The sequence below is a fragment of the Dipodomys spectabilis genome, unplaced genomic scaffold (genome assembly GCF_019054845.1).
Source record: "Dipodomys spectabilis isolate Male_0828 unplaced genomic scaffold, ASM1905484v1 ptg000783l, whole genome shotgun sequence".
Classification (NCBI taxonomy): Eukaryota; Metazoa; Chordata; class Mammalia; order Rodentia; family Heteromyidae; genus Dipodomys; species Dipodomys spectabilis.
In genome coordinates, this window is record NW_024871460.1 from 20,329,857 (window position 1) to 20,354,528 (window position 24,672).

A 24,672-nucleotide genomic window follows, 5' to 3' on the forward strand; every position below is an offset into this window, starting at 1 on the left:
GAGCTTAAGAGCTGAGGGACAGTGCCCAGTCCCAGAATTCAGGCGCATGACTGACAAAATAAACAAACAAACAAAAAACAAACCGAAGCCAAAAACCAAAAAACCATCAGTGTAAAGATCAGTTTTCTCTATAAGAAACTGGAAGCCTTGAGGAAAACTTTGGAGATGACAAGGCCCAGTATTTAGAGATAGTCTAGTTTCTCATCAAATCTTAGCAAGTAAACAGGAAAACTGCATGCAAATAATATCAAGTTTTAAGAACTATTTCTTAACTCTAGATGACTAGAAGGCATATAGGGATCTGATAGGATCTTTCTTTCTCCAATACACTCTGAGACGCATGACATCACAATTGTTTATTAAGAGGAGTGCCATCTTATGTAAAGTGTGAGTTCTAAGTCTGGGAAACCTGGGGCACATAGAAAACAGGTCACCTTCCTGATTCTCCTATGTACAGCTTTCCCTTTCATTTCTTTAGTGCTACCTCCTATATATTTAGTAAGACCTCCTATGTGCTTCACTATCCTTATGTTATAGGCTGTTTACACAAAAATAGTCAATTCAAGAAATTTTAAGGCAGAAAACTTGAGAACTTTAGAGCCTGCATTTCTCCATGAAAAAATGGAATACTGGTGACATAGGAGGAGAGTATCATTCTAGTGATTCTCCAGAAACATCCTTTGCATTGAAGTCTTAAGAGGAATTTTGATTTCCATTCCCTTTCTTCCTCTTGTTCTCTGTCCTTGCCTTCCTCTTCTCAGTAGTGGGTCTGAAACTTAGGGTCCTGCATTTGCTAGATAAGTGCGCTCTCTTACTTTAATGATGCCTTCAGCACTTTTTGCTTTAGGTTATTTTTGTTGTTTTGTTTTTAAATTGTATTCCTTATTTAATTCCATTTCCTTTCATTTTTTTTTTTTTTTTGCCACTCCTGGGGCTTGAACTTCCTTCCAATTTTGATAAGCATTTTATATATGAAGGTGGTGTATAATTTATTTACAATAATTTTGGTAATTATTTCAGCATGCTACTTAATACTAAATTGTTATAATACATTGAAATACATATGTCTCAAATTTTAAATATTTAAACTTATTATTTAATATTGTTCTTTGAGGTAAAATCAGCTACTTATTCAACTATGTATTTTCTATGTGCATAGCCTCATTTTTGAGTTAATAAAAACATGTGAAGTTTATATTTTACTATGTACATTAAGAAAATAATCTAAAGGGGCTGGGAAGATGGCTCAGTGGTAGAGCGCTTGCCTTGAATGCCTCTGAGGCGCTGGGTTCGATTCCTCAGCACCACATAAGCAAAAAGAAAAAAGCTGGAAGTGGTGCTGTGGCTCAAGTGGTAGAGTGTTAGCCTTGAGCTGAAGAGCTGAGGGACAGTGCCCAGGCCCAGAGTTCAAGCCTCACGACCGGACCCCCCCCCCAAAAAAAAAATAATCTAAAGGTTATTTTTCAAGGCAAATGATCTTGAACCTAACAATTCTTAAAAGTCAGTGTACTGTGTCATTAGCATATAAAATCCTATATATGTCTGAAAGTTTGCTTTGTTTTTTTATTCACTGTTCCTAATTTTTTGTTATTGTAAAGGTAGTATACAGAGGGGTTACAATTACATAAGCCAGGTAATAAGTACATTTCTTTTTGAACAGTGTCATCCCTTTTTATGCTTTCTCTCAGGTTTCCTCTCCTGACCACCCCCACCCCAAGTTGTATAATTCATTTTCAACATAAAGTCTAGCAAATATCATTGCTGCATTTGCTTGCCATTTGTCTTACTATTTCTGTGCTCACCATTTACCCTCCTCAAAAAAGATAAACTTACATATAAGACAAAAGGAACAGAAAACAAAAACAGTAACAAAAACTAGGTAAACAGAAAGCCCACAGAATGGGAGAAGATTTTTACTAGCTATGCATCAGATAAGGGCCTTATTTATTTAAAATATAATTAGAGCTCAAAAAATTAACCCCCCAAAAAATAAAGCCTCAAGGAAACAACTACCCAATTAATAAAGAGCAACTTCTCAAAAGAAGAAGTAAGAATGGCCAATAGACACATGAAGAAATGTTCAAACTTTCTGACCATAAAGGAAATGCAAATCAAAACAACATTGAGATGCCACTTTACTGCAGTTAAAATGGCCATTATCAAGAAAACTAACGATAACAAATGCTGGTGGGGATATGGCCAAAGGGAACTCTACTACAATGTAAACTTGTTCAACCAGTCTGGAAAGTTGTATGGAGATGCCTCAAAAGACTAAACATAGAGCTTCCCTATGACCCAGCAATTCCACTCCTGGACATTTATCCAATAGACCACAAACAAGGCCACACTAAAGCTACCAGCACAACCATGTTCACTGCAGAATTATTTACCATAGCCATGACATGGAATCAACACATATGCCCCCTCAATGGACAAATGAATCAAGAAAATGTGGTATATATACAAAATGGAATTCTAGTCATCCATCAGAAAGAATGATATTGTACCATTCATAAGGAAATGGAAAAACATGGAAATAATTATATTAAGTGAAATAAGAAACATAGGTTGCATGGTTTCCCTCATCTGTGGTACCTAGAATGTGCCCATAAATCTACAAGTAAACACACTGGATAGTAAAAGACAAAAGAATACACCTGGACATGATAAATTATATAGGACTCTAGACATTCACAAAGTGAGACCAATGCAGTATGTTCTCTGGAGACCTGTCCTTCAGCTTTTGTGCTCAAGGCTCGTGCTCTACCACTGTGAGCCACAGCACCACTTCCAGTTTGCTGGTGGTTAATTGGACATGAGTCTCCCAGTTTCTTGCCTGGCATGTTTTGAACCTTGATCTTCAGATGTCAGCCTCCCCAGTAACTAGGATTATAGGTGTGAGCCATCAATGCCTGTTTTTTTTTATCATTCTTAGAAACTTCCCTCTAATCGTCAACATGAAAAATTTCAAACTTTCAAAAGTCAAAAGAATCATAGAGTAAGCATCTTTAAATTTACCACTTAGATTCTTTCATGTTTCCCTGTCCACTTGTTTTAATACTATCCAGGATGGCGCCGGGCACCGGTGGCTCACACCTGTAATCCTAGCTACTCAGGAGGCTGAGATCTGAGAATCACGGTTCAAAGCCAGCCCGGGCAGGAAGTCCATGAGACTCTTATCTACAATAAACCACTAGAAAACCGGAAGTGACGCTGTGGCTCAAGCGGTAGAGTGCTCACCTTGAGCTGAAGAGTGCAGGGACAGTGCCCAAGCCCAGAGTCAAGCCTCACAATTGACTAAAAAAAAAAAATACTATCGAGAATGGCATAGGCCTCAGGAAAAAAATAAACCAGACACCTTATTTATAATTTAAAAAGAAAAAGTTTATAACAACTATTTGAGTGTTTCCTATGAGCTAAGTCTCTTACTATGTTTTACTATTTTTTTTTTTTTTTTTTTTGGCCAGTATTGAAGCTTGAATTGAAGTCCTTGCGCTCTTGCTCAAGTCTGGTTTTCTACCACTTTCTATACACCTACCATCTCCAGCATTTTGCTAGTTAATTGGAGATAAAAGTCTAAGGATTTTTCAGTTTGGGTTGCTCCAAACCATGATCCTCATATCTCATCCTCCTAAATAGGTAGGATTATAGGTGTGAACCACTGGTGTCTAACCATTATTATTTTTAATCCTTGCAAAATTCCCACAAAGAAACTGAGCCTTAGAGAAGGAGTTAAGGAATCTATCTTTAACAAGAGCAGGCACTTAAATGCTAGCCTTTTACCAAAAGTATACCTTTTTTTTTCACTGTGGAACCCTTTTTTTTTTTTATTGTGAAAATACAGTACAGAGGGGTTACAATTACATGAGCAAAGTAATGAGTACATTTCTTATCAAGCATTGTTGCCACCTCATTTGTTTCCTCTTCCCATCCCTTCCCTTCTCCCCTCCCTCCTCTACCCCCTCCCGCATGAAAGTTGTAAACTTCCTTTTTCGACATAACGTCTTGTACATCTCACTGTTGCAATGGGTCCACCTGTATCCCTATTTAAACAACTTGTTTTTTCCCTTCCCCTCCACAAATTATACCACCATCAAATATAGTGAAAAAATTATTCCATAGTAAAGTAAAAGTAAAAAGAAAGATAAGACAAAATAAAATACTTGAACCAGACATCCCTGACAGGTAGTACTCTGCTCAGGTGTACTCTGCTTTACTTATTTGAGAGAAACCTCATTTTTCATAACATATTCCATCTTAGCCTCAGGTAAAGTTAGCACACACTTAGAATGCAAAGGTGCAAGGTTTAAGGTAATCTTCCTTTCCAGTAACTAATGTAATAGCCCTGCTAGTTAGAATAGGCACTGCCTCAATCAACAGGACTTAAACCAGGCATGAGCATGAGTTTCAAAGTGATCTACCAATTCTTGAAAAGGTTTTCTCAGGACTCCTTCTTTATCCCTAGAAGATAGCTTTAGAAAGTAACTCTTGACAATATGAAGTTCAGAAATGTGGCCAGAAACTGAAGACATGGTGTTACCAGGAGGAAAGCAGTCCAAAGATGGAACCAACATATAAAAGAAACCAAAGCAGAACAAGTAAAGAGCCAAGAAGCTATATTCAATTGTGACAACTCTGAATTCTCCCTTCCCTAGAGTGCAAATTTTGAAAGCCAATATACTTCCATACTGTATAATTTACTCTGGGTTTTATCATCATAAGAAATGGCTAAGAAAACTCAAAACATCACAGAGAAAAAGGCAAAATTATTTCTCCTTTCCTCTTATTCTTTTTAGCTGTTTAGAGCATCGTGCAGACAGAACAGAGTGCGGTCCTCTATGGAGTCATAATGTAAATATTGATCACACTGGAAATCAAAGCACAACTTATCAAAATTGGAAACTTTTTGGAAAATAAGGTATTAGGAAAAAACACAACAGTTGAGAGGTCATTGGTAAACTGCCATGGTTGGGAATGAGCTTTGTATCCTACAAATGGATAGTAGAAAGGAATGGACAACACATTTCTTCTGCTGAACTGAGGCTGGCATTAATTATACACTTTTCCTTCTTCTTCTTTTTTTTTTTCCGTTTTTCTTTTTGTTGGTCATGGGGTTTGGGCGCTGTCCCTGTGCTCTTCAGCTCAAGGAGAGAGCTCTACCACTTGAGCCACAGCACTACTTCCAGTTTTCTAGTGGTTTATTGGAGATAAAAGTCTCACAGACTTTTCCTGCCCAGGCTGGCTTTGAACCATGATCCTCAGATCTCAGCCTCCTGAGTGGCAAGGATTACAGGCATGAGCCACTGGCACCCAGCTACACTCTTCCTTCTTAAAACAATAAAGCTTAGCAGAAGCAGTCAGAAAGTTGTTTATAAATTTTTCAATGTGATGGATGTTTAAGTACAGGCTCATATTGTGCTCTTGTTCCATAAAAAGTTATATGCAGCAAAGGAAGTTGTGTGTTAAAAATCAATATTTTACTTAGGCTGAGATCTGAGGATCAAGTTTGAAGCCAGCCCAGACTGGAAAGTTGTGAGACCCTTATCTCCAATTAACCACACCCCATTCCCACCCTCAAAAAGCAGAAAGCTGATAGAGCTCTAGCCTTGAACAAATAAGCTCAGAGACAGTGCCCAGTGGACAAGCACAGTAAATAAATAGGATTTAATGTTTCAAAGCAGTATTGCTTGTAATATTATGTGTATGTATCTCACAATCAAACATTTTTAGACTTAAAACAGAAACAACAGGAGAAATTATCTTTGAGATACAGAAGATATGTAATTATTAACTCCGCAATTCAATCATATGAGTAGTTAAATCTTATGATTTTTCAATAGTTTTTACTTTGACTGCTGGGTATAAAGTGAAAAAGAAGGCAGGGGCTAACTGACTTTCTATGGAAAATGTTAGTGCTGCTGCATAATAGTAAGGGTTATATGGCTGAAAATGAGGCTTTCAGTAAAATAGCCTTATTCATTATATTATGATTGTTATAAATATAACTGTTTATTGACTACTTCTGTGTATCAAAAACTGTCCTGAATATTTTAGTTTCTTATTCATCTTCACCACAATCCTCACACAGACCTGTGTACCTCAAAATGTTAGGAAAAGTGACAAACTAAATCTTGTTCTCCGTTTATAGATGAGGAAATTGAAGTTTTAAACAGTTTAGGTAAGTTGCTCTAGAATATGATTAGCAAGTTAGAAGCCCAGGATTTGAAATCAAGATTGCTAGTCTAATGAAAAAAAAAAGCAGTAAATCTAGATTGGAATATTGGCTGCGAACTGAACATTATATGATCTTGGGAAAATAACCTAAATATCTCTATGCTTTCAATTTTGTCTTTTGAAACATGTAAATAAGAATCCTATATGTCTATATTTTATGGGATTATACAGAAAATGGAGAGAATGCTTATTAAGTACTTTAGCTAACACAATCAGCTAATAATATATATATATATATATATATATATATATATATATATATACACAACAAATGAATATCAGCATCATTGTCATTACTGAGTTTGATAACTAAAATTTTAGATCCAACATGTTTTCCTCCATCCATACTCCTTCGGCAAATTTTCAATCAAGCCCATTCTCTGGAAACATTATTTCTAGAAAGAATAAAACTTAAAAAAAAGCATACAAAAGGCTAATAAACTTTATGGCTCATTTAAAAATATAAATTAAAGGGGCTGGGAAGGTGGCTCAGTGGTAGAGCACTTGCCTCGCATGCATGAGGCCCTCGGTTCAATTCCTCAGCACCACATGAGCAAAATGGAAAAAAAGCCGGAAGTGGTGCTGTGGCTCAAGTGGTAGAGCGCTCTAGCCTTAAGCTGAAGAACTGAGGGACAGTGCCCAGGCCGAGTTCAGCCCCCACGACCGGACCCCCCACCCCCCCCAAAAAAAACTAATTAATTAAAGTCAGGCTGGGAAGGTGGCTTAGTGGTAGCGTGCTTGCCTTGCATGCATGAGGCCCTCGTTTCGATTCTTCAGTACCACATAAACATAAAAGGCTGGAAGTGGTGCTGTAGCTCAAGTGGTACAACACTAGCCTTGAGCAAAAAGAAGTTAAAGGACATTGCCCAGCCCCAGGACTGGAAAAAAAATTAAAGTCAGAGCATGCTAAAAATTGATATAGAAAGCAAAATAAAACAATAACTACTATCACAAAGACTACTTGATGATGGCTTAGTAAGTAAAAGACTATTTTAGGCGACTCAATTATTCATATAATAAATTTTACCACACTCAAAGCTTTAATTTTGCTTCTGCTTTTTCTGGGGGTCTTTTTGATTTATTTTTTCTTAGAATAGTTATTTTTAAATGAGTATCTAAGAATGAGATAATTCATGTAAGAACACAGTACATGGTAAGCAGTCATTCTGTTATTTTTATCATGTTCACTATTGCTAATATAAGTATTCAGAATCTTAAAATATTTAACCAGGAACTTTAAAAGCCTTGACAACAGTATAATCTTTTTATATCACAAATAAGACAAAACAATTATTAGTAAAATGTATATAACTTATTTGGTGTTAACTGTATTTTATATAAAAAGTTCCCTTGCAGATTTTTATATAACTAATCCATTCAACCAAACTTTTGCAGCAATAAGAGGTTTTACAACTAAGGCATATCTCATCTTAAAATATTTCTTTAAGCTGTTCAAATAATTCATTTCCCGTACAACACTGCTTAGGGGAAATTAACTTGAATTTTAGAATGTCAGCATTCATATCCAGTTTCTTAAACTGAACTTTTTTTATAACTATTTAAGAAGCCTAAAGATTACTGAAGATTATTCAATGTGACAGACAAATTAAGCCTATACTTTAGACATTTTCAAAGACATCATAATACTCTATTTACATTTTCTAGTAAAGTAGCCTCCAAGGACTTAAAGACATGGTTTCTATAATAAGCAAACTTATTGTTCATCATTAGACAAGTTAAAATGAATATCTAAAGTCCCTTCATTTTTAAAAAGAGGGTAGAGATTACTAACTTTCTGAATTTCTTTATATTATATGACCATTGAAGGTAGTTCCAATTTTAAAAAAGAGGTCAAAACAATATTCTAACAACAAAATCTGTTTCCACTTAAAATGAGAAAACACTTCTCATTAATCTTAACACTTCTATAAAACACTTCTTTTTGGTTATGATTTTTTTATTTTGGTGGCAGTACTGGAGATTGCATTTAGGGCCTGGGCCCTTTCCTCATCCTACCAGGTGAGTCATAGCTCAACTTCCAGTTTTCTGGTGGTTAACTGCAGAGAAGAGTCTCATGAACTTTCCTTCCCAGGCTGGCTTTGAACCATGATCTTCAGATCTCAGCCTCCTGAGTAGCTAGTTTTAAAGGTATGAACCACCAGGGCCTGACTGGAAATAGCACCAGCAAGTTTAGTGTTTGAGAACAACAACTGTCAAAGCATTAATGTTCCATAAACTTCAGGCCCCAAAATTTCACCAAGGACACCTTAATATGAAAACTGGCTTCACAATAAATCCTAAGCCATCATTGTGATATTAGCAACATTGGCATTTCCACTGATGATGCAGTAGTGATGGTAAGAAGAAGAGCATGAATAGTTTCTACCAGTAGAAACTATTTCTTGCTGCATCTATCCCTAACAATGTTTCACTGAAGAATATCTTAATGAAACAGCAAAAAGTTTTCATTTTATTTAGTCCTGTCTTTTAAATGTACATCTTTTTGTTATTTAGTGTGATGAAATGGAAAGTCTGCAAAAAGCATTTTTTTGCTAAAAAAGAGTAATTGTTTTTGAAAAAAGCAGATGTGCAACTGAATTATTATCTGTAACAGATGATTTCTTTATTAGAAACCATTTTAATTTGAAAGTAACTAGAATACTATATTTATTTTCACTTAGCATTTCATAAATATTTTCTCTGAAACAAAATGAACTAATCACTTTAAAGAAAACAACATACACCATTTTTGCCAGTTGTAAAATTCAAACTTTCAAGCAAAAATATGTTTGCAATCGTGAAGCTGATATACTTTCTTAGACTTTTCTGATGAAATTAGTGGTTATATTAACAAATATGAACCCTAATTTTATATAACAAAATGTGTTATTTTCAATGTGAAAGGCCGGAACAAAATCTACCAGGGGGGAGTTGCAATCCTAATATCAGATAAAATAGACTTCAAATTAAAATTTGTGAGAAGAGATAAAGAAGGTCGCTACATACTAATTAAGGGATCTCTCCTTCAGGAGGATATTATAATTCTAAATATCTATTCGCCAAACAACGGAGCACCCAAATTTATCCAAGAAACACTATTTTCCTTCAAATCCCACATAGATCCAAAGACATTAATTGTTGGGGACTTTAACACACCACTTTCCCCACTAGATAGATCAACTCGGCAAAACCTCAACAGAGAAACCGCAGATCTAAACAACTGTATAGATCAACTAGATTTAACAGACATCTACGGAATATTTCACCCAGCAGCATCAGAATACACGTTTTTCTCAGCAGCACATGGAACATTTTCTAAAATAGACCACATTTTAGGCCACAAAGCACACTTGTCCAAATTCAGAAACATTGAAGTTATACCTTGCACTCTCTCAGACCACAAGGGAATAAAATTAGAACTCAACATCAAAAGCCAGCAAAGAAAGTCCTGTAACACAGGGAGGCTGAACAACACACTCCTGAATCAGAAGTGGGTCATGGAAGAGATTAGAAAGGAAATTCAAATGTTCGTGCTATTCAACAAAAATGAGCACACACATTACCAGATCCTCTGGGACACAGCAAAGGCAGTACTCAGGGGCAAGTTTATAGTTTTGAGTACCTACATCAACAAATTGGAGAGATCTGAAACCCACAATTTAATGAGACATCTGAACCTCCTTGAAAAAGAGCAGCAAGATAAACCTAAATCCAGTAGATGGAAAGAAATAATTAAAATTAAATCAGAATTGAATGAATTAGAATCCAAAAAAACTATAGAAAGAATCAACAAAACAAAGAGTTGGTTCTTCGAAAAAATTAACAAAATTGACAGATCCTTAGCAAATCTTATCAGAAAAAGAAGAGAAGACACCCAAATAAACTCAGAGATGAGAATGGAAACATCACCATAGAAACAACCAAGATTCAAAACATTATAAGGGAATACTTCTCAAAACTTTATGCTAATAAGTTTGAGAACTTGGCAGAAATGGACCTTTTCCTAGCAAATACTGACATGCCGAAACTAAACCAAGATGAGTTAAACCATCTTAACACGCCATATTAAGCATTGAAATAGAAACAGCAATAAGAGACCTCCCATCTAAGAAAAGCCCTGGACCAGATGGCTTTACAGCGCAATTCTACAAGACCTTCAAAGCAGAGCTCACACCAATACTCCTCCAACTCTTCAATGAAATTGAAAGAGAAAGTTTACTACCGAACACATTCTATGAAGCCATCATAACCCTCATTCCAAAACCAGGCAGGGACTCATCAAAGAAAGTGAACTATTTCTTTGATGAACATTGGTGCAAACTTCTCAACAAAATTCTGGGCAATCGACTTGAACATTTCATCCAAAAAATCATACACCATGATCAAACAGGATTCATTTCAGGGATGCAAAGCTGGTTCAATATATGCAAGTCAATTAATATAATTCATCACATCAACAGGAGCAGGGATAAGAACCACATGGTTATCTCAATAGATGCAGAAAAAGCATTTGACAAGATCCAACACCCCTTTATGATGAAGGTTTTGGAAAAATTAGGAATCCAGGGAACATTCCTCAATACAATAAAGGCTGTATATGACAAACCTACAGCCAGCATTATACTTAATGATGAAAAACTAAAACCATTTCCTCTTAACTCAGGAACAAGACAAGGATGTCCACTCTCTCCACTTCTCTTCAATCTAGTATTAGAATGCCTAGCTACAGCAATAAGAGAAGATGCAAATATAAGGGGGATCCAAATAGGGAAAGAAGAAGTAAAACTTTCCCTCTTTGCAGATGACATAATCTTGTATTTAAAGAATCGCACAGATTCCACTTCCAAATTACTCAAGCTGATCCAAAACTTTGGCGAAGTAGCAGGGTATAAAATTAACCCTCAAAAAGGAATGGCTTTTCTGTATGCCAACAATGAGAACAGTGTGGCTGAAATTATGAAAGCAACTCCCTTCGTAATAGCCCCACAAAAAATAAAATACCTAGGAATTAACTTAACCAAAGAAGTGAAGGACCTCTATGAAGAAAACTTTAAAAACTTGAAAAAGGAAATCAAAACAGAACTTAGAAAGTGGCAAAAACTCCCATGCTCCTGGATTGGAAAGACCAACATCTTGAAAATGGCAATACTTCCCAAGGCTATCTACAAACTCAATGCGATACCTACCAATATTCCAACCTCATTCTTCAAGGAAATAGAAGAGGCAATCCAAAAATTCATATGGAACAATAAAAGACCCCGAATAGCAAAAACGATCCTCAACAGAAAGAACAGTGCTGGAGGAATATCGATACCAAATTTCAAACTCTACTACAAAGCCATAGTAATCAAAACAGCTTGGTACTGGCACAAGAACAGACCTCAGGACCAATGGAATAGAATTGAAAACCCAGAAATGAACCTACAGACCTATAGTCATCTAATCTTCGATAAGGGAGCTAAAATAATAGAATGGAAGAAATACAGCCTCTTCAGTAAATGGTGCTGGCAAAATTGGTTAACTACTTGTAGAAAACTAAAGCTAGATCCTTATATATCACCTTGCATCAGAATCAACTCCAAATGGATCAAAGACCTCGGAGTCAAAGAAGACACTCTGAAAACATTACAAGATGGAATAGGAGAAACCCTAGGTCTCCTTGGCACAGGTCAAAATTTTCTTAATAGAGACCCAGAAACACAACAAATCAAAGAAAGGTTGCACAAATGGGATTGCATAAAATTGCAGAGCTTCTCCATGGCAAAGGACATAGCTAGCAAGATCAATAGAAAGTCCAAGGATTGGGAGAAGATCTTCACTAGCCATACATCGGACAAGGGTCTCATATCTAAGATATACCTGAAACTCAAAAAATTAAATACCCAAACAACAAATCTTCAAAGAAACAACTGTCTAATAAATAAGTGGGCTAAAGATTTAAAGAGAAATTTCTTTGAAGAGGAAAGAAGGATGGCCAATAGACACATGAAGAAATGCTCAACCTCCCTAGCCATAAAAGAAATGCAAATCAAAACAATGTTGAGATACCACCTCACCCCAGTTAGAATGGCTAAAATCAAGAACTCTAATAACAACAGATGCTGGAGCGCATGTGGACAGAAGGGAACCTTACTTCATTGTTGGTGGGAGTATAAACTTGTTCAACCACTTTGGAAAGCAGTATGGAGGTTCCTCAAAAGACTCCACATAGAGAGAGCTCCCCTATGACCCAGCAATCCCACTTTTGGGCATTTACCCAAATGTTCACAAACAAGACCACACTAAAGCTACCAGCATGACTATGTTTATTACAGCATTATTTACTATAGCTAAGATATGGAACAGATGCCCCTCAGTAGATGAATGGATGAAGAAAATGTGGTATATATACACAATGGAATTCCATGCCTCCATCAGAAAGAATGACATTGCCCCATTTGTTAGGAAATGGAAAGACTTGGACAAAATTATATTAAGTGAAGTAAGCCAGGCCCAAAGAAACATAGGTCCCATGGTTTCTCTTATTTGCAATATCTCGTATATGTCTGAGTCAAGCAGAAAAGGTCAGATAAGTTGATGTTAGGGAAATGAACCCTAAGATATGTATTCAAATATTTTTTTTCTTTCATGTGATTTTTTCTAACACATTTATAATATGATTTCTTTGTTGCTTTGTATGTCCCTCCCCCATGGTATAACCCCTGCTTTCACTGTATTTGATGTCGGTATAATTTGTGGAGGGGAAGGGGAAAACCAAATTGTTTAAATAGGGATACAGGCGAACCAATTGCAACAATGAGATGTACAAGTCGTTATGTTGAAAACGAACTTTACAACTTTGGTGGGGGGGGGAGGATTGGGTGGGGAGAGCAGGGGGAGGATGGAAAGGGTAAACAAAGGAGGAGGCTACAATGCTTGATAAGAAATGTACTCATTATCTTGCCCATGTAATTGTAACCACTCTGTACAGTAGTTTCACAATAAAAAAAAAGCTGCTAAAAGTACAAAATCATTTCATAAATACTATCAACTATCAGGATTTACTGCATTATCAATGTAAAATAAAATTATTTTATATATTAAAATATTCTCTTGTCTAACTTTACATCTATGTGTCATATTTTATTTGGTAGTTCAATTACAGTAACATTACAATAGCTTGGCTATAGAAACAAATAAAGTGTTCTAGCTGCCTTCCATTAATCCATACTGAAAAAGAATTTAGAAAATTTTGGAAAATGCAATTACTTTTAATAAATTTATTGTTATACATAAAAAGTTGTTTTAATATTTGTCAGTGAATACTTAAAATGTTTTAAGTTTTAATATGATAAACATTGATGGCTATAATTCTTCATAAACAAAAGTTCTCTGTGTCTCTGAAATGTTTTTATTGTAAAGAAGTGCTTGCTGTGGTTAGAGAGAGACTTGACACAAGAAGAACATGAGTACGCTGTGGCTCAAGTGGTAGAGCACTAGCCTTGAGCTGAAGAGTTGAGGGACAGCTCCCAGGCCAAGGGTTCAAGCCCCACAACCAACAATAAAAAAAGATGATCTAGGAGCTGGGAAGGTGGCTCAGTGGTAGAGTGCTTGCCTTGCATGCATGAGGCCCTGGGTTCGATTCCTCAGCATCACATAAGCAGAAGAAGCTGGAAGTGGCGCTGTGGCTCAAGTGGTAGAGCACTAGCCTTGAGCTGAAGAGCTGAGGGACAGTGGCCAGGCCCAGAGTTCAGGACCCACGACCAGCCAAAAAAAAAAAAAAGAATATCTAATGTTGTTGGCACTGAAAATAGAAGGAGGATATCATGGTTCACAGAATGCAAGAGGTCTATCCAAAAGTTTGAAAAGGCAAGGAAATGAATTCCTCTCTAGGGCCTCTAGACACTAACACAACTATGTCAACATGTTGTTATTAGAGCTAGGGAGATGCATCAGACTTATGACACCAAGAGCTGCAAGACAGTAAACTTGTGATGTTCTTAGATACTATGTCTGTGGTAATTTGTAAGCGCAGTAATAGAAAAGCAATAGAGGAGTAATATCAGTTTTTACCTTCAACTGGTTGAGGAAGATTTACCATAACATTAAAAAATGTAAGCTTTAAGACCTCTTAATTGCCAAGGCAATTTTCAAGACCTTGATCCTAATTTTATATTTATAATTTGCATTAGTTTCAAAGACTGCATAGCCTAGAAAACCTAGTTCCATTTCCTGGAAAATTTTAAAAACAATGTTTGAATCATCCTTGGTAGGACATAAAATTCCAAGTTCATAAATGCCTTCTAGGATTACTGAGAGGAAAAGTTGAGTTTTTATATGAATACAGCTCTATAAAAGGAAGATATGTCTGAGTAAAAAAAGTAGAACAATGAGAAATTAACTGCAGAACTATTTTAGGAGAAGTAAAATTAATGACTGTCAAAAACTCTACTAAATTATTGACAGAAAATTATTCAGGCAGAAGAAAATATTATGAATTATAGCAAAAACTAGAGTTGTCTACATATTGAATAAAAAAGCACTTATACTCAACTTCCCCTTTTAAAAGGGTCAAATTTCAGAAGGCACTTTACAGAAGTTCAGATTTTTTAAAAAAATAATTAACAACAAATGATGAATTAGCTACTTTTTCTTATTTGCCTAGCTGCTCCAACTTATTTTTTCAACAAATAGACATTAATTCTTAGACCATTGAATGAATTACCACTGGAAATCAAGTCTCAAAGGAGGAGGTAACAATGCTCGATAAGAAATGTACTAATTACCTTACTCATGTAACTATAACCCCTCTGTACACTATTTTTACAATAAAAACCATAAAAAAATAAAAATCAGCAAAAGATTCACAGGGGAGGTGAAGACTAACAAGCATTGTTCAAATCTCTCATATTGCAGAAGACACAATAGTTATAAGAAACTTGGAAATGTCTGGCATATGTTGTAATTCATATTGCTAATTGATTTTTAATTTTTAAAAGTTAAAATGTTGTTTAAAATTTCTTTAAAATGCTTATATATTTTAACAGATGAATGTGAAAGAGGTCTGTATGATTTCTGTAGGTACTCTTCTATCATTATCAGATAAATCCAAATTAATAGAGTATTTGCAAAATACCTGACTAGTACTGCTCAAATTCTTCAAGGTCATCTAAAACAAGCAACAGATAAGAAATAGATAAGAAACAGATAAAAGTCACTACCTAAGAGACACAGAAATTAAACATAAAGTAGTATTCTAAATGGGATCCTAGAACAGAAAAATGACATTAGAAGAATACCATTACCAATCCAAATAAAATTTGGACATCAGTTAATAATAGCACAAAAACCTTGGTTCATTGGCTATGAAAAGTTCCACAATAATGGAAGTTGTTAATAAGAAAGAAAAGTAGTTACAGGATATAAGAAACATCCAAACACCTTAAAAACAAACTTAAAGTATCTATATATTCCCAACCTTAGCAAAACAAGCAATTGATTAGTTCCTGAATGTCTCTCTTCCTTGAGATGCCAGAAAGAACAAATTCAGAGGTTCAGGCCTGTGGCCTGTGATTTATTCCTTTCATCTTATTTTCATAAGTATTGTATTCTGCTATTATTTGTACATATCTGTAGGTGCTGATCAATATTTCCAAGTAAATAGTATAAATAGAACAAACAAGTCCTTGCTCCATTTCCAACCTCCTTGCTATTTCTTATTAGATGATTTTATATTTTATTCCACATAGTGAAAATGAAAAAAAAATCATTAAATGGGCACCACTTAATAATTTATTAACCAAACTCTCAAATCTATTTATATCTGCCATCTTCATTTTTCTCTTCTGTTACATTAGAAATGTTCTCCATCTTAATATCTGTCATTTTAGGGGGGACACTTCTATTTTAGGAACATTATATTATCAGTTTTCTTTCCTAGGGCTTTCTTTTTTAAATACATTTCTTTTTTTGGCATCACAAGAGCACGGTGTTAAAAGAAAGCACTGGGAATTCAAGAAAAACTGGTAAGGAAAAGCAATTATTAAAGAGAGAATTAAGGATAAGAGAGAGACATATATTAGCATAGATAGGAAGGAATATAAACTACAGAGAAATAGATGGGAGAGGACTGGAGTGGGATGAAGAAAAGAATAGCCTTGGAAAGATAGGGGCTTAATGAGACAGTAGAGCAATTGTAGCATTCTTCAGGAAGCTTCAGAGAAGCTGAGTGCAATAAATAATAGAAAATCTGTAGAAACAGAAACCTTACTTTAGGTGGAAATACTTTTTTAGTTATTATTTTAGAGAGATTAAAAAACATGGACTGCAGGGTACCGGTGGCTCACGTCTGTAACCCAAGCTACTCAGGAAGCTGAGATCTGAGAATCGCGCTTCAAAGCCAGCCCAGGCAGGAGAGTCCGTGAGACTCTTATCTACAATAAACCACTCGAAAACCAGCAGTAAAACCGGCGCTGTGGCTCAAGCAGTAGAGTACTCTCCTTGAGCTGAAGAGCTGAGGGATTGCGCCCAAGCCAAGAGTTCAAGCTCCACAACCAACAACAACAAAAAAAAGTAAATAAATAAAAATGGACTAAGTGCTATTTTGTGACAGCTAAGTAACCTTTTTGAAAATAAGATTTTTTTTCCTAAAAAGTACAATTTTACTAATCAAAGAGAGTACAGAAACAAGTAGCAAGCATATATTGGACAGGTTATCAAGTATAGAAATGCTGGGGCTGTATAGAAGGAAGAGCTAAGGAAGTACCTAAAACCAAGTGGTTAAGTGGTTAACTGGAGGAGGAGAAAGGGGAAAAGGCACCGGAAGGAATGCTCAATTAGGGTCTTCATTCTTCTTCAGGATATGTAGTATGTGGATCAAAGAACACCCACGACACATCACCAATGATGTGGTTCTAGTCTTCTTTGCTCTCTAAAAACATGGTTTATATTTTACTATAAAAGTTTTATTTATTTTAAAACACTGATTTGAAAATGAGCATGTGTTCCTCCTTATACCACTTCTGTAAGTAGGTTTAATAAGATAATTACTTGCTAATTCAGGAATAACAATAATTACCAAAGCCAAGTAAACATAATCCAGGGCAAACTGAGCCCTCTCCATCTATTTTAATACTGTGTTCACTGTATTAGAAAATAAGATTCAGTAACTGTAACATCTAGAGATACCAGGTGACAATACTACACAGTGCAGATATTTCCGTTCCTTACTGAACTAATCAGACAATAGGTACTCATTTATCTTACATTGGGAGAATATAACTATGATATCTATCTTTGAAGGCTACATGACTACATGAGTACTATCAAAATGTGAGAGGTATAGCTTTATATGAATGAATGTGAACTTCAAAGTGCAAATAAGTTATTCTCTAAGCACAACACATGCTTCACACCCTCTCTTTCAACGATGACTTATATAAAACATATAAATGAAATACATAAAACTCATCTCCATTAAAAATATATGTAAGTTGGACTCTACTGGTTCACAGCTATAATCCTAGCTAATCAGGATGCTGAGATCTGAGGATTGTGGTTCTTAGCCAGCCCAGGAAAGAATGTCCAGTGGACATTCAAAAAGTCAGAAGTGGAGCTGTGGCTCAAGTAGTAGAGCACTAGCCTTGAGAAAAACACAGGGACAGTGCATGAGCCTTATAATCAAGCCCCAGGTCTACCACACAGAGAAAAGAAAAAAAATCCATAAAAAACATGCACTCAATTGTTGATCATTAAAAATTTATTTTAATGTTTATGTTGTATATATCTTTTCTATTTCCAAGAATAAACTAGAAATTCTTATAAGCTGAAGAATCCATTTATTAATTCATTTACTCAGGATTAATTCTACAATGTGCTTAGTATTTCCCAGCGTTTTATCACCTCAGACTTTTTGAATAATGTTGGTCTTATGTAAAAGGAAGCCAAATATTAATAGCTCAAACTAATTTATAATTACTTTTCTCACATGGCCTAAAGTAACAGTTGATGCAACAACTCTGTTACTTCACTTATATCTCACTATCAACACATCTCATTCAATAACTGGGTCTGGAAGATGAAATATAATTGGGCATGTCTATAGGACATGGCTATTTGTAATGGGAAACTCCACCAAAATTACATAGATTAAAAACCTGTTGTTTATACAAAGAAATAATTATAATTACCCCTAAGCTTTTATTTTAAATTACTCTTAGCAATTGTCCAGGTCTATTATATCTGCAAGAAATTAGTAATTGGTACTAAAAGAAAAAATTCATCTTTTAAGTAATTTCAAAACAGTATTTCCAGGTTAAGACAGTAAGTAAAATTACAACCAAAATAACATCTACTATCACTTGTTATACATGTATTCAATCATAATACACAATAAAAATGTCTACTGTGCTATTTTGTTCTATAATAAGCATTAAAAATATATAGCAAGGCATAAAAATTCTATTTCAATATTTTCCTTGCTATTATACTGCTTTTCTATAGTAACTCAAAATGTTTAATATTTTAGTATGATGGAACAGATACTGACAAATTTGTGAGTTTATATTCATAGAACACATTATTTCCTTTATATATTTGTCTCCATACTTTTCTTTTACATCAACTTCAAAAATCCTAATCTAATTTCGCCTGGCTCATTTGTGCTAAGGTGGCAGTAGGATAGCAGAACTAGAGAACTAGAGAAACTAGAGAATGCAGAACAAGAACTTTAGGAAAATGTCTTCTAAATGTTTACTTTTCCAGTATACTTCATTTTTTTCTTTTAGAAACGACATTTTATTATGTTAATTTTTACCTGACAAAAATATGCAAGTTGACAAACATGATATAGATCCACTGGTGTGAGTGGGGTATGGGATGGAAAGTAAAAAAATTGGGCACTAGTGGCTTACATCTGTAATCTTACTCAGGAGGCTGAGATCTGAAGATCACAGTTCAAAGTCAGTCTGTGCAAGAAAGTCTGTGAGACTCTTATCTCTTCTAAACTACCAAAAAAAGCCAAAAGTAGAGCTCTGGCTCACATGATAGAGCATAACCCTTGAGCAAAAGAAGCTCAGGGACAGTGCCCAAGTATTGAGTTCAAGCCTCAGGATTGGTGCAAAAAATAAAAATAGAAATGAAGTAAATAAATGTAGTCAAGACAGAACTATAATTCTATTATATTATTTCACTTAGAAATGAGCAGTATTTACAAAGTCTTTAAAATGAAAACAATCTGTACTGTTAATGGAAAAATAATATGCAAGAATATTAGAAAGATGGAGGCATAAAAAGGAATCACAAAAGAGATGGAACCCTCATCTGTGTTCAAAAGCAAATGAGTTAAGAGACGCCAGTTGATTCAAGTTATTCAGAAACATAGGTATAAATATCAGAAGAAAATAGCTTATAGAGGTAAAAGGGCTTAACATAGAGAAGGATGAGAAGGGAGTATCAGGAGAGGAAGCTACTTTAATATATGTCATCAAACAATATTTGATTATTAAAATTCATGTATTATACTTCAATAAAAATTAATCATTTCAAGTTAATGTTTAGTATTCATATTTTATAGACATTTTTTGTTTTTCATCTTTTCAGTCTAAACCTCACAAAAGTTCAAAACTATATACCAATCATCGTTATGTGACTGTAATTGGAATAAAATGAAAAACTCCTAAGATTTTGTTCATTTATCTGATTTTCTTACCATTTAAAAATGATCAATAGTTACATAAATTAGCACTCTTTAGCTTTATTCATTCTCATCATTATAATGTTTTCTTGAAACTTACTGAAAGATATATTTACTTCTTTTTGGCTTTTTTTCCCTGAGTACAAAGTTTTGACCTCAGGGCCTATTTTTGTCAGGTAAAAATAAACATAATAAAATGTTATTTCTAAAAGAAAAAAATGAAATATACTGGAAAACTAAACATTTAGATGATATATAGAGCTTTATAATCTTCTAAAAATAGACACTGAATAAGTAGAAGTCATAAGGGGTAAATGGTTAGAGACTTTCATTATGAAAATTAAAAGCTTCATAATACTTAAATCTTTTAGAAACAAAAAAATGTTGAAAGAAAAATATAGTAGTGACAGTACATGATTGGTGGCAGAACAGAAAGGAACTGACTTGAAAATTCTAAATTTATGACATCAATGGAAAATGTAAAAGGATGAACAAAACCAAAATAAGTTATATTTGTGAATAAAAACCAACTCACTGAAAGCTATTGAATAATAGAAGGGTAGTGAGTATGGGGAAAATAAGAGTAAAGCAGAAGATCAATCTAATTAACACTGTGACCCTTTGAAAAATTAATATACATAAAAAATGAATGTCAGGAATGTACTACAGGTCCTATCTTCAGAAGTGAAGCTAGTGGGAGAGGTTAGGGTAAACAGAGAGTGGACGAGGGTCATAAAGTCAAAAGACTTTATGAGTGTGTATGAAAATAGAACAATGACCCTTGTTGGCTTGGCAAAGAGGGAAGAAGGAATGAAAGAAAGGGATGCAGGAGGAGCATCAACAAGGAACAATGCCTGCATACAAAATAAAACCTGTAGTACTGATCAATGCTAATAAAACTATGATGAAAAAAGAAAAAAAACCCTCTAAATTCTAAATTCTCAGGTACCTTACATTTCAGCTAAATATGTATGTGTGACTTCACACAGGTCACTTAATCTCTATGGCCCAAAGCCTCATCTGTAAAATGGGGATAATGCCCATGCACACTTCACTAGGATATTATATGCCTAAAGACATGGGACTTAGCATACATGTAACACTCCCTGATGTCAAGTGGAGGTCAGTAAATACCTATTCTTCTGTATTTTTTTATAAGCATTTTTATAAAAATGCTTCTGTATATTTTTATAAGCATTTTTATAAAAATGCTTCTGTATATTTCATAGCAAGAATAAAAGCAATACCTTTTTCACAGATAATAGTTTCTTCACATAGGTTCTTTTGAAGATTTATTCTAAGTAAAACTGTGATATAAGAAGCATGGAAACAAAGAAAATACAATGCAAGGAGCATCTAACAAGCAGCATTCTTTGTTTTATACTGACATGCTTTGTGGCTTATAAAGGTTCTATCATTACCACTGGATCAAAATTAAAATTCTAGGCATGCATCCAACTTTTATGATTATGTTCATTCTTCACTGAGCATGGGAAATGAACACTTTACAAATTACTTATTAAAATAGTCCCACCATCCTCTTACAAAGTTCATTTCCAAAAGAGGCCCTATCTAATCATGTAGTTGAGAAAATGAAAACTATAACAGGTTTTTTGCATCACATTTTAGGACTTTCAGCAGGGTAATAAAACCTTGTCTTAACATAGGCCTTTCTGAGGTCAGTCCACAGCAATTTTGTGAAGTTGCATGATAAATAATAAGAGAACAGACTAAACAAATTTCAAAAACATAGAACATCAACCCAAAATGATATATGACTATATTTTGAATAGAATTATATAAAGAATAATTGGGGGAAGACATTTAGTTTAATTATATTTTTTCTGATTGCAACATTGGCACAAATTCAATAATACTAATAAAAATCAGGTAATTGTTACCTCTGTGGCCTTGTTTGATGGTTCTAATCCAGTCATATTTGCTACCATTAACTGATGTAAGAGTTGAACTTGAGCCACACTTAGGAAGAAGTCCAGATTTGTGGTTATATTTACTTCCAAGGAATGGCCACACACTAAAATCTCCTGAAGGAAAGAAAAAGATTGAATACAGATAAAGAAATATGATAGCCTTCAGATAGTAATTTATCACTCTTACTTATTTGACTATTTCTACTTCCAAAGTCTACTGGTACTCAAGTTCATACTTTAAGGAGAAAAACAAAAATGGTGAGCACATCACTAGACATAGTTTAATGGATTAATTTATTAAATATTTATAAAGATTTGCTATGTGACATATTGCCTTATATCAGGTAACTAACAACAGAAACTTTTCACATCCACTTGGCCTTTTCATACTTCAAACTTCCATCACTATTTATTACATAACAATTATGAGATCCTGTAGCAGAGTGAGGTTCTGTAGCAGAATCTCATTTATCAATTCAAATCAATAAATACTTTCTAAGAATCTCCTAAGTAAAATAGTATGCTAAACACCTCCCAAGGACTATTACAAAAATAAGTTTGGTCTTGAAATGCAACCTACTCTTGAGGGCAGACAGATGTAAACCAGAGATAACAGGTGGGAAAGAACAATTGTAAATGAACTTACAAATGTATTTACATTTGTAAATAGTCATATAACTACTCTCCACTGGATAAAATAAAATGATTTATTACAAAGTAGAATGCTGAAGCCAAAGACAGCTAAACTAAAATTTCACTTCCTCAAACGGCTAAAATCTTGGCAGTATTAGGCAGATGTCCACTACTTAATTAGTGCTGTGTTGGACAACTCAGTCATTTGAATGTTTATCATTAGAAAACCACTTAGAGAAGGAAAACAAAAGAAAACGAAATCCAGAAGCTTCAGTTACTAAGCACAAGCCCTGTCTCTTGTTATGAGGCACATGTGGATAATTTTCAAAGCTTGGAAACATCCAACAGATCTTTTCCTCATTAGTGTCTTCCAAGGGAATGGATTTAAGGATACTATAACAGCTCCAAACTCAAACTAGATAGCTTACAGCAAATTTAACAGAGTCAGAAAAGACAGCATGTCTGAAATAATTATCCTTTTTTCTTTGGTTAAATGAATTTTCTTCTACAAGTTTCCTATGTCCACTTATTATGTTGGGATTTTATTTTATTCTTCAAGTGATGCTGATGAAAAAAAGGCTCTGGTTCAAAAGATTTGTTTAAAATATGATTTTTATATTTCCTAAGTGGATGAATTTTTTTGCTTGATTTGTGGCATAAATCTTATAAAATGGCAAATTATTGATCTTTTAGTAGTAGGTTAAATGATATGGATGTAATTGATACAATGGGTAGCTAATAGCATATATTTAAGAATAATTTTTTGATCAGTTCGATCCTTAAGAATCAAGAGGCCAACTGGGATAAATGTCTGAGGCAATAAAGGCATGTTTAGGCAAATGGGAAGGAAGGAATTTAAGAGAGACTGAAGCTGATATCCTAATTTTTGTGAATTCTTTGTCACCAAGTTTTGTGATCTCCTGCTGCATTCTCTTTAAAGTGGGAATGAGAGACTTTCTAATGATGTCTTCAAAAAGAAGATGAGGTAATTAAGCCGGAATGGTATTTTTATTATACTTTGCCATATTATTCTTATAATAGTTTCAGAATTTCATGATAAGTACTTAAGAATCCAAGGAAGAGTTTTCAGGAGCCCAGGCAGAAGAAAGTCTGTAAAACTCTTATCTCCAATAAACTAACAAAAAGTCAGAAGTAGAGCTGTGGCTCAGGTTATAGAGTTCTATCTTGGAAAATTCAAGGACAGTATTTAGTTCTTGAGTTCATGCCCCAGGACGTGCAAAAAAAAAAAAGAATTAGAGAATTGGGTATGTAAGGTTTGTCTCACATTAATATATAAAAACTCCTTTATTTAACAATGAGAAAATAAATATTCAAGGGAGAAGCTTGAGGATAATGATTCAAGCCTAGCCTGGACCAAAAGTTAATAAACCCTATCTCAAACAAGCAGGTATGTGACTCAACTTGTAATCCCAGATACTTGGGAGATAGATGTAGAAGAACCAAGGTCCAAAGCCTGTTCTAGGCAAAAGCACATATTTGATAAATAATCCTCCTTCCCAAAAAACCCAGACAGGGGTGGTATTCAAGTGGTGTAGTGTGAGCCTATCAACTGTGGAACTCTGAATTCTAAACTCTAGCACTGTTTAAAAACAAACAAACAAACAACAACAACAAAAAGACAGCAATTTGTGTGTATGTTTGGGGGAGGGGGCACAGTGTTGAGGCTTGAACTTGGCCTGAATACTGACCCTGAGATTCTTTTGCTCAAGCTAACATGCTACCATTTGAGCCACAGCTCCATTTCTGACTTTTTTTTGGTAGTTTATTGGAGGTAATGGTTTCAGAGATTTTCCTGCCTGGGCTGGCTTTAAACCATGATCCTGAGATCTCAGTTTCCTGAGAGTGAGCCACTGGTGCCTGGTAACATATTGTAAGTCAAGAGTGCATTTGAGCTGAACATGGTGGTATAGAACTCTACGGAAAGAATTATAGGGAGGGGAGGCAGAAAGAGTGTGAATTCAAGTCCAGTCAATGTAAAGTAAGATCCTGTCTCAAAAGCAACAATGACAAATTTAGCACTTAATAAAACTAGCCTACCAACATTGTGGCTTAGGAACCCAGTCTACAATGGTGTATCAGTAATTTCCTTCATGATAACATGGCTAATTGACATTGAACCTCAATGCTACTGTCCAGAATCCTAAAGTAGTGTCATTTTCCAAGCCGCTAATCCACTGAAAA

The 24,672-nt window shown here is 34.7% G+C and overlaps 1 protein-coding gene across 2 annotated transcripts in view; it reads right to left on the reverse strand.

Annotated features, from left to right (window-relative positions):
- Vps13b (vacuolar protein sorting 13 homolog B) overlaps positions 1–24,672 on the reverse strand; it is a 505,216-nt gene that overhangs the window by 192,180 nt on the left and 288,364 nt on the right. For both annotated transcript variants that reach the window (XM_042673185.1, XM_042673186.1), the window contains exon 33: positions 21,808–21,951. In XM_042673185.1, the coding sequence (XP_042529119.1) occupies positions 21,808–21,951 (144 nt within the window). The remainder of the gene's footprint in view (positions 1–21,807; positions 21,952–24,672) is intronic.